At 38.6% G+C, this 11,406-nt stretch overlaps 1 protein-coding gene across 2 annotated transcripts; it reads left to right on the forward strand.

The window, feature by feature from the left end:
- Positions 1-3,961: 3,961 nt before the first annotated feature.
- dusp27 (dual specificity phosphatase 27) lies at positions 3,962-11,048 on the forward strand. Of its 2 annotated transcripts, none has more exons than XM_027010086.2 (6): positions 3,962-4,071; positions 5,080-5,209; positions 5,423-5,559; positions 5,819-6,050; positions 6,389-6,606; positions 7,782-11,048. In XM_027010086.2, the coding sequence occupies exons 2-6, from the start codon at positions 5,100-5,102 to the stop codon at positions 10,544-10,546; spliced, it is 3,462 nt and encodes a 1,153-aa protein (XP_026865887.2). In that variant the 5' UTR covers positions 3,962-4,071; positions 5,080-5,099; the 3' UTR covers positions 10,547-11,048. The 2 variants fall into 2 exon arrangements, with proteins under 2 accessions (XP_026865887.2, XP_026865879.2); XM_027010078.2 differs by having other exon boundaries at positions 5,083-5,209.
- Positions 11,049-11,406: the final 358 nt, after the last annotated feature.

An 11,406-nucleotide genomic window follows, 5' to 3' on the forward strand; every position in this document is an offset into this window, starting at 1 on the left:
GTTTTAGTGTAATGTGCAGATGAGGCTTGAGTAGTGTTAGGGTTATGGTTAGGCAAGAGGCAGAGTTGTATAGGTTTGGAGTCAAAGTTACAAACAGGGTCAGAATCAGTCTCGCTAAATGGTGAAACAAACACTAAGAGTACACAAATGATCTTGGCATGACCACACAAGTAGCTGCACTGAGAGAGTCTCTGTAATGTCTGTAATGATTGGTATGTACAGAACAGGTCTGGAGAGGTGATGCAAATGCAAATAGAGCAACACACTTTATGAAGCAAGGTCAACATGGACCCTTTATGGATTCTCTGAAGCAGACATTCCCAGCTGAGTTTAACTGAGGAGATTACCTCCTAGCACACGCCTCAGTGCTTATTAATGTGAGCTTGAGCTTGAACTTTGAGCAGGGTAGTATGGGTATATTTCCTAGTTTTTAAAAAAATAAAGCCTTTTATTAATACTGTTGTATTTGTAATCAGTGCTTAATGGCATGTATAATAGCTGCATCACAATTTTTTTGTGGGTGGGATTTGCTGTAGGAATCTTATTCTTAAATGCATCTCTTGGTGAACAAGCAAGGTTTTGTCAATGTCAGCACACCAAGAAGTCTACAGCAGTCACAGGAGAGAATACAAAGAGAAAGCCTTGCCAGTAGACAAGACTGGGTCTTGCCTTACATAAACACAATACGCCTCATGACAGGACCATATGCAATAAATGCACAATATGTAGTGGCAATGATAGTACTGGTAGAAAAAAATCTTAATGATTAACAATTTTTGATGTACACATTAAGATATATTAAGATATATTAATATTAAGATATTAATCTACTTAAAGAAAGCAAGTGATAAATGTGAAGTTATCATGACTATGGGGACAATTAAAATGCTGCTTAACAAGAACAATGGAGCTGTTGTTATTATATGCAACCATTAACTTCAAATAAATTTCGAAGGCACATAAATTATATATAGTCCACTTATGAATTATTGAAAGGTTACATGGATAAGTCTTAAACAGGGTATGATACAAATCTGATATTTATGGTTCATGTTATGAAGATATGAAGACATAGGTTCAAACAAGCTAAACAATCATTCTCCCAAAAATGTGATAAGAATGATTGGCCTGTTTATTATGGCAGTGTGCTAATTGTCTTGATAATATTTAAAGTGAGGTGCCTTTTAAAACAATACATTGTGTGAGCCAGGCAAGATATCCGTGGGTCATTTTTCCCAAATAATTTTTTCTCTTTGTTTCTTTGTTTCACTTGGCTATGATTCACTACTTCAGATTCTTGTTAACAATAATGAAATGTACAGACAATAATTACTTATTAACTGTTTGTGCGTGCGTGTGTGTGTGTGTGTGTGTGTGTGTGTGTGTGTGTGTGTGTGTGTGTGTGTGTGTGTGCGTGTGTGTGTGTGCGTGTGTGATGGAGAGAGACTGCCAACACTGTTATTTGTGTTACATCTCACTCATTTTCCATAAACTTTGAAGTTGTATCGGGTGATCTTTTGACACTGTATTATGCTCTGTCTCTCCTCCCTTTCTCTTTAATCGCTCCCTCATCCCTTTGTCCTCCTTCTCTCTCTCTCTTTCTCCCACTCTCTCTTTTTCAAGGCTCACTCTCCCTGATTTGCTCGTTATCTGCCCGTTGCATTTGCGTTCTGCACAGTGTTCCTCTGTAATGTGTCACTGTGTTGTGCTGCTTACAGATGTCTGTGCCTTAACTGTATGAGTTTCTCCTGCATTTACAGGGCTTTTCAAGACTGAGCTAAATGCACTTCTGAGGAACTTGTACCAAATGCTTTTATATATTTTGTCATTTTTTTGTGTGTTCTGTGGGGGGGGATTCCTGTTTCTCTGTCTAAACGGATTCCCATGTAGTGAAATAAACGATCAAACAGCCTACTAAAGTTTCTGTGATATTGTTTCTAACCATATTATGTTTCTAACCACATGTCTATTTCACTTGTCCCTAGTTTCATTATCTGAACATTTTATTAGGATGCCACACCTAATTTGTCAGGACCTCTCTAACCTAGCAGTTTCTGGCCACAGGGACCATTGCTGGCTTTATATTATTTGAGTGATAAACCATTTTCGGCACAGTAGTGACACTGTAATGGCATGACAGAAAATGTCTGAGACACTGCAGTGTAGAGATTTTATATGTGTCACTGTCACTGCTCGGTTTAGAAGTCAGCAGTTGTCCTGAGGTCAGGAACCAGTGTTAAGGGGATGGCTAACAAGAAATGTGCAAATAGAAGAGACAGATAAGCTATAGTATTAAACTGTGCACCTACAAGATGCTTCTAATAAATAAATGTTTCCAATAAAATGCAAAGTGGGTGTAGATCTGCATAGCTACTGTGCCGTTACCTTGCAATTAATTTTCTTCCAGCAGAGGGCACCATATATCAAATAATGACTTTAAGAGAAAGACGCCTGTCAGATTGGCATTTTCTCCAAATTAAAACAATACGTTCTGTACAAATAAACCTTGCACTTAATAGGTTATATTATTATAATTTGCGAATGTAGATAGCGATATGTATTGTATATTATATTAAAAATAAAAATGGAAAACATCAGGTAATAGAATGAAACATTACAATGATTATTTTAATGAAGCCCAAGCCCATGCCCAGTTAAACAATGAGCAGTGAATTAAATTGACCCCTGGTGCTCCACAATTAATCAAGAGCTGCAGACAATGTAGATTTAATTATGTTTTTAAGGACTGCTGATAAAGTGTAAGATCATAGACGGTTTATAGGATTGTGACATTTTGCCATCTTTTGACAGCATATTTTGTGAAAGACGCAAAGTTTGTGTGAACGTTGTTAGCATGCTCATGAGTTGTTGTTTTTTTTAGTTTCAAGGGGTTTTTTTGTGTGTTTTTTGTTAGTAACATTAAAAAAACTCTTGCCAAAGGTTGCTATCTTTTGTCTGTGGACATTCCAAATTATAAATAGTAGCCTACCCAGCATTGTCACCATTGTTAGCTGCAGATAACATTTATAACCCAGTGACTTCTCTCACCTCTGTAACACACAGGCAAAATTATTATTCCAGTCTTACATTCCTTATGTAGGCCCAGAAGAAAAAAAAAACTTGGAAGATTTCTAGGTAAGACAGGTGGGTTTAAGAAGCCATAATTTATACATGAAAATTTCTATTTGTAAGACTGTTAGGAGCCTTTGCCGTCGTCACTATCAAACAATTATCATAGCAATGCTGATCTCAGTTAAATAGATACGTGGATACAAAATCCATTATGGTAAACCATGCAAAACTCTGTAAACTGTAAATGTTGATAACCCCTTCTCATCATCAGTAGGGAATATAGATTCTTTAATAGGCATGAAGGTGTTAAATATAAATTTCCCATTATATTTGTAGTTGTAGTGTAGAAAACTGTTACTTAAAACATGTTACTTAAAACATGACACCAAAAGATTCCCTACATAAGGTGAAATAACGCTTAAGTAAGAAATGAATGTTGTTCTAGAATACCCAAACTGGGAATAAAAATGTCTCTCAGGGTGTGTTGACATATTTACAGCATATTCTGTGTTAGTTAAACACAAAGTAGTCATGTAACAAGTCCTATGTTTTAGATAAATGTATTTCAGGGTGTTCAAATACATTTCCTCATATAGATATGTATTTATATTGTTTATAAATAAATACATGTCTATGTAGATTAAATAGAAGTTTATTGATTCTGGAATGAAATTGCAGCAATCTACATATTCCAAAAACAATAAAAAATAAAATAAGTTGACAAATGATGCGTCAAGTGTCAGTAGCACTGGCATACTGGGTTTGCCAGCATGCTGCCGTAATGCTTCAGTGTCTTAGAGCACCCTGCCCCTGCCCCAAGATGATGTCAGCGGCAGGTCATTAAAGGGTTGAGGCTGGGCTGGGGATTGATTTGAGGGGTGGGTGAGGAGCCCTCTAACTTTAGACTTCTGTTGGCAGACTCATTTCTCCAACTTTAGACTTCTGCTGACAGACCCCACCCTGCTACCAGAGATATTACTGCCTGCTTCAGCCTCGCCGGTAAGAGCTACATTTATTGTATTTGGTTTGATATAAAGGTAGATCTAAATTTGAAGGGAAAATGCTGAAAAAAATATGGTGTTTTGAATATTTTTATTTTCTTTGGGTTCCTTTTTTCACTCATTCCTTGTCATGGCCTCGTCTGTCAGGCCTCTGTACCAGAAGGGTCCTCTCAGCTGTCCTTGTGCTATATATAGGCACTGACACTCTGACAAACACACCATCACAACACATTTACACAACAATATATACTTAAACTGTTCTAGATCAGGATGAAAATGCCAGCTAATTAAAATTAAATTTTATCCAGAGAAAAATATCTGAAAAAAAAAAATGTAATTACTAATGTAATTCATCCTTTTGAAAGAAAGTCACTGTTTATCCTACTTTAATGAACTGGTATGTCTTTTTTCTCAAACAGTACCTATGAAATAAACAAAATAGTTTTTTAACATGGTGTCTTGCTCTATCACCTTCTTTAAACAACAGACATTAATATCACAATGTCTGTCAATAACTGGTGCATTCCTGAATTCAACCACTTCTTGAAAACAAGTTCTTCTTCCATGTCATGATGAACCAGAAATATGTCTTAAAGTGCTTTTACCCTTGATACAGTTCATATTTTGCTATGGCATATATGTATATGATTAAAACACATTGAATGTCCTTTATGTGTAAACAATAATTAAGATACAACATAATAATGTTAAAATTACAGGCTTATAACATGATATAATAATGGTATAATCAATATTACAATATTATATTGATATCATGTGAATTCTACTTTTTTCTGCTCTGTCATTCTTACATTCATACATAATGACAATATGAAGTTATAAAATACTGCATCAGAGTTTATTATCAGTAAATTCTGATAATCTGATAATAGAAATATTTCCATATTCTTCAACATTGTTTTTAGTTCTTACGTACTCTGCACTTGCATTCATGTGATTGAGTCTTGAGGTTTCGACTAAATATATGTGCTGCTCTCATGACCAGCAGAAGAGGACACTGTTATCATGGCCTCATCCACTGACAAAAGCACCACAGATCAAAAGGTTCCAGACGAGGACGGAACTCCTGCAGTGAAAGACGTCCAGTCCCACTACCTACGCTGTGCCTCACCAAGGTTATATACCCTGTCTTTCTGCTACATACAACTGCATCTCAATCTCTAGTTATATCCTCAGACATGCTTGGCTTAAATGCATTACATTCATACATGAGTTGTTGTCCCTGCTTGCTTTTCTATTTCTACTACTGACTTAAGCACCTTTCTCAGAGCCACTGTGGTCAGTGTACGATTTGATCATTAACGTGTGTTCTCTCTTTTTCCTTCCAGTTTTTCCATGGTGTCAGATTGTTTCTCTACCATCTCAGACAGGTTCTCTATGATTTCTGGGTCAGATGCTGAGAGCATCTTCATGGATCCCATTCACCTCTCCTCAGCTATTGCTGCCAAACAGATTATCAATGAGGGTTGGTAGATTTTGTATTATAATTGAGTTGTGAATTATGAAATGACAGTAATCATATTAAAAGAATAATGAAAATAATAAAGTAAGTGCCATAAAGAATTTTAACGCCATGACAAAATTACTAAAACTTGTATAATTTTTAACATTTTGATACTGCACCTGATTTCTTTTCATGTTTGGAAATAGATTTACATAGATGAAAAAATTACTAGTCAGAGTTAGCAGATATAGCATTTCTTTATTATTCTCTCTGTTCTCAGAATTGAAGACCAAAGAGATAAAGTTGACTTCAACTCCAGAAAGCATGCTGGAGACTGCAGAGCAGCTAATGGTAGAAGACCTGTACAACCGTGTTAAGGACATGATTGATGACCGCAGCCCATACAACACACCCTGTGTGCTAGACATCCAGAGGGCTCTGGTTCAGGACCGCCTGGAGTCCCCAATAAATCCAGTGGATGAAGTCTGGCCTAACATCTTTATTGGAGAAAAGTGAGTCACTTCAGAAACATTACTTCTGTGTGATATATGACCATGAAACAAACTGTAGTTTTTGCAAAGTATATTAATGAAAATATTGTTTAACCAGCCAGCATTTAAGCTTGTCTTGGGTGCTCCTCTAAAATCAGTTATTTGTAGTATCTATAAGATTTTCAGAGAGATTGTAAGTGTGCTTTCATGCAATATTGAAGAGGCCACATTATTGCTGTCATTTCAAACAAAGGCATTTAATCTTTAGCTTGAGAAAGGAATTTGCCAAAAACTTCATTTCAGAGGTAAAATCCAAGTTGTGTCTAAGACTAAATACAGTTGCATTCATCAATCTACAGATCAGTAGCAGTCAACAAACCTCGTCTGAAGCGTCTTGGCATCACTCACATCTTGAATGCAGGCCATGGGACTGGAGTCTACACAAGCGAGAGCTTCTATCAGGGAATGAACATTACATACAAAGGCATCGAAGTTGACGATTTCCCTGATGCAGACATCTCACCACATTTGAGAACATGTGCTGAGTTTCTGGATGAAGCCTTGCTGACTCATAGGGGTAAGTGAAAGTAACGACTTGGGGGGTGAGTCATACATGGTTCTCTAGATATATGAGCATTTGGCAAAACTAAAGCACGATATCTGTGTCAAGCGATACCTGAAAGAGGACATCAATACCCTGTCATAGAAAAAATGAAGCACATCAAGTAAAGCACTTTTAAAAGGCTAATCCTGACACGAATTTTATAAGCTCTTTTACTTGGTCAAATACCACCAGCAAGACCAAGGGTTCTCAAATCTCATTCTTGGGGATCATTCCAAGTCAATTCAGGTTTTTTTGTTTTGTTCCAGTTCCACATACAGATCAACTGAGCAGTTAAGGGTTATGACAAAACACTCAGTAAAGAAACAAGCAACAAAAAATGATTGTCTTACCCGTTTTAGTCTGCCTGTGGTGTGACAGATTTGGAAAGAGATGAGCACAATTAACATATAAGCGTTGTTAGCTAATGGGTGAGGTCAACCCTGATTATAAATGATGAAAGTGGGAGTGGGACTCTTACAATAGCACATAGGTGTTATTACAAATGTGTAAAAAAAATAAAATAAAATTTAAAAAAAATTAAAAAAAACAGGGAAAGGACTTTTGAAAAGTTAGTTTAGAGACAGCAGGAAAAGTCAACTGTGAATTAAAGGTATGGTGAAGAAACTCACTGATAACTTTAACAAATACATCAAAAAAAAATAAAAGGTTAGGATAAAGTAAAGTCATCTCATGTCAGTCAGTGATATGTAAACTACTGTATACAGAGTTATGTACACATAAGTCTGTTTGTACATAGACCACTATACTACATCACCAACACAAAACAATTTTAGAGGCAACCTTAAAGTGTCTGCTAAGATAAGGTTGCAGCATTGTTATAAATAGAAGGTGAAAATATCAAGAGTTATGTGTCTCAGTTGGGTAAGTTTCTAAATTTGGTGGCCTAAGCTGCAGTGGATCTTGGTGGATGTGCAACAAGAGCAAAATGTAAACGAATACTAGCTATCTACTCTAGATGTTGGGAGGGAAATTTATTCAACATTTCTATTTGAAACACTGCTGTTAAATTTCATTTTGATGCAATTACAATTGTTTTGCTGTCAGTGGGTGTGACCTATTTATTTCATTTATAGCCAGTCATTTCAAATATTGAAAGACACATTAAGCTTCTTTTTTTTTATTCACAGGTAAAGTGCTGGTGGACTCCATGATGGGAATAAGTCGTTCAGCAGTGCTAGTTGCTGCCTATTTAATGATCTTTCATAACATGACCATTATGGAGGCACTGATGGAAATCAGAAAGAAACGCGCAATCTGTCCCAACGAGGGCTTCCTAAAGCAGCTGCGCGAGCTCAATGAAACCTTGATGGAAGAGCGAGATGACGATGATGATACTCTCAGCCAGTGCTCTGTAATTGATGCTCGGGCTCGCCTCGATGAGGAAGAAAGCATGTTTGGAGTCAAGGCCAACTCCATCATGGTGGAAGAGGAGGAAGACACCATGAGTGTTATGAGTAGTGTGGCCTCCTCTGCTGCTGCTGCAGCCCTCAAGGCTGGCCTTCTCAGAGGCCCGAACAGGCCTGACCAAAGGCCAACTACAAAAGACCCTTCCCTTCCTGGGAAAGACGGAGAGGACGAAGATGAAGATGTGGACAAAATGATTCAGGAGTGGCAAAAACGGAATGAGAAGTTCAAGAGTGAGGAATGGTGGGAGGCCCAACTAATGTGTGAGGAGGAGGATAATGAGACTCTTGCAGAGGCAGGAAAATGTCCCGCTCCACGGCCAGAGGATCTGGAGAGCGTGACCAGCGAGGATGTGCAGATGGTGAAGGAGAGGCTCAAACGCCGACCTCACTGCCCCGCCTCCGACTCCATGTCTACCGCAAGCTGCAGCAGCTACACTGACCTATGGAAGCAACGTCTCAGAGAGATTGAGGAGCAAGCGACCGCAAAATATCACTTCAAGGAAACAGATGAGGATGCAAGCACTGAGGCATGCCAAAAGAAGATAGATGATGATGTGAAGAGCATACTCTCTGACTCGAGTTCCATGTACTACTTCTGTCAGAAGAACAAGGAAAATCTAACCCCTCTACAGCGCTGGAAGATCAAGAGAATACAGTTTGGTTGGAACAAGAAAGAAACAGAGGCTGAAAAGGGCAGTGGGGAGCAAAAAGAAGGTGAGGCAGAAACCCCTGCTCCTTCTCTGGAAGACATCAACTTAACAGCTTATCAGACATGGAAATTGAAGCAACAGAAGAAATATGGTGGTGAAGAGAACAAGGATGAAATTCTAGAGATGAGTCGTGGAGAAGATTCAGCCACAGTCAAGAGGAGACAGCGGAGAGAAGAAATACTGGAGCGCTCCAGAAAAACACTAGAGGAGAGCCAATCAGTGTGTGGCTGGGAAACTGAGAGCTCACTCAGTGGTAGCTGCATCCCACTGTCTGCTTTCTGTGCTGGTGCTTTCCCTTCTGCAAGTGTTGCAGGAGATGATAACATGTCCATGTTGAGTGGCAGATCATCTGTCCTATCAGGCCGTAGCACATGTTCCCAGCCCTCTGTCCCACCTGCTCCACCTGAGCCACCCGCCCCGGTGCTGGGACCCAATGGAGAACAAATGGTTAACATAGAAAACATCCAGAACTGGATTGCAAATGTGGTCAATGAAACCCTTAGACAAAAGCAAGCAGAAATGATAATAGGAGGAAGCCTTCCTCCATCGCGAGCAGGGTCAGTTCTCAGTTTGGGTGCTAACTCAGCTGTTCAACCTGGACGTGGAGTGGATGATGATAAGACCTCTATGCTCAGTGGAACATCATACCCCAGCTTGTTATCCTGCAATAAGGCTGAATCAGTGTTTTCTGCTGGCAGTAGGGCTACGTCTGTAACAGGTGAAAGGGCAGAGTCCATTTTATCTGCTGGTGGAGCATCTAGTCTTTCCTCTGTTTCTGGTTTAGGTTCCCGCAGGAGCAAGATCACCACCACCAGTGTACCCCTGTACAGTCTCTTCCAAGACCAGGTAAACCTGCATAAACTCAATACAATGGAGAAAGAAATTCAGTCCGATATGAGACAGAAGATGGCTTCCTATGAGATGAAGAAAATTACAGAAGACAATAAGCGTAGCACATTGTATAAGAAGAAGAAGCAAAAGGGTGAGGATGAAGACAAGCAGGATGAGAGTGGCCTTGGAAACTCAGGATCTAAATCAAATGGATTTAACACTGAAGATTCATCTGCCCTCACCTGTGACAAACAAAAACCCAAAAGAGATTACGGCCGTTCGGGAATACTCAACCTTCCTGCCTCAGCAAACCCAACTTGCAGTATCGATGAATGGCTGAAAAATGTAAGACCCCCCACAAGTAAGCCGAGACGTTATGGTGAAGATATAACTGAGCCTCGCATGTCAAGGTCAACGTATGAAGAACCTCCGGAGCTTTCAGAGTTCGATTTTCCAAGCCAAAGAAGTTCAGTCATAGCACAGGAAGGTGAGGAAGAAGACTATGACATTGCTTCAAGATTCACCTCCCAATATAAGGTTGACACTGACTCTGATTTAAGCAGAGATCCCAGTCCAGAATTCAACTATCATTCCACGAGGATGCCCCCTGGACCAGACCTCTCATGCAATGGAACATCAGAGCCTAGCCATTGCAGAACTGGAAGACTGTATTCTAGACATGTCACAGAGGAAGAAGACAGTTACCAGGAATACTCAGCAAAGCGGAAATTTACTCACTCTTCAAGATTTGATGACAGTGACATAGCAGGACAAAATAGGACAAGGCAGGAAGAAGAGGAAGATGAGGAGGTATCTGCTTTTATCAATCGGATCAGACAAAAGGCAAGAGAACGTGTAGCAGCGGAGTCACAAGATAATGAAGTCCTTGCTGCATGGAGGAAGCAAAAGGAGGAAAAATCACTTACTAAAAGAAATGACTCCTAACAAAACACCCTGTTGTTTATTTCCAGAGGGACTTAATCTAAATGTTTCTTATGAGACAAATTTCATAGTATAGTGACCTGAGAATTTACCTACATGCTTCTGGTTCATCATATAAATGGTATGAGCATAAATTTTAAAAGCACAGAATGACCAAGGGTTTTTTAGTGATGTCATTGGGAATCAAGAACCCTCAGTAATTAGTGATGATCAGTCCATATTAACTATGCCAATATTCTATTGTACTTCACATAGACTACTTTGCAAAACGGTAAAAAATAAATTAATTAATTAATAAATAAATAATAATAATAATAATAATAATGTTCAAACTTAACATTAAAGCCACATTAATTTCTTAAAACATTTTTAAACCATGTCTCTTGTATATTCACTGTATTTGTTCTTGAAAACAATTACTTTAAAATGCTTAGAATGCTTTAAAATCTATGATCTGAAGATAAATAAACATATCTGTAACCCAGATTAAAATGAAATAAGCAACGATAACGTGTTAGTAAATGAATAAGGTTTATACTGTAAGATACAAAATGAATTTGACATTTTGACTGTATGTTTTCAGCGTACCATTAAAACTACAAGCAACATGTAGCTCAGCCGCTGGAGCGAGCACAACAAATGGTCAAGGTTATGGGCTCGAGTCCCAAAGAGCACACATAGTCATATCATACTGATAAGTAAGGCACCAAGTATTTAAATGCATGCCAGGTTCGTTATAACAGTGTGTGTGTTCTCACAAGCTAAAACGTTATTTTGACTACGGTTTCTTTGCGTGGAAGTGACGACATCTAGGTCTGCATAATGGACTAAAGGCGGATTCGTGTTTACAACACAACTGACTC

This window comes from Electrophorus electricus, chromosome 16 (assembly GCF_013358815.1).
Source record: "Electrophorus electricus isolate fEleEle1 chromosome 16, fEleEle1.pri, whole genome shotgun sequence".
Classification (NCBI taxonomy): Eukaryota; Metazoa; Chordata; class Actinopteri; order Gymnotiformes; family Gymnotidae; genus Electrophorus; species Electrophorus electricus.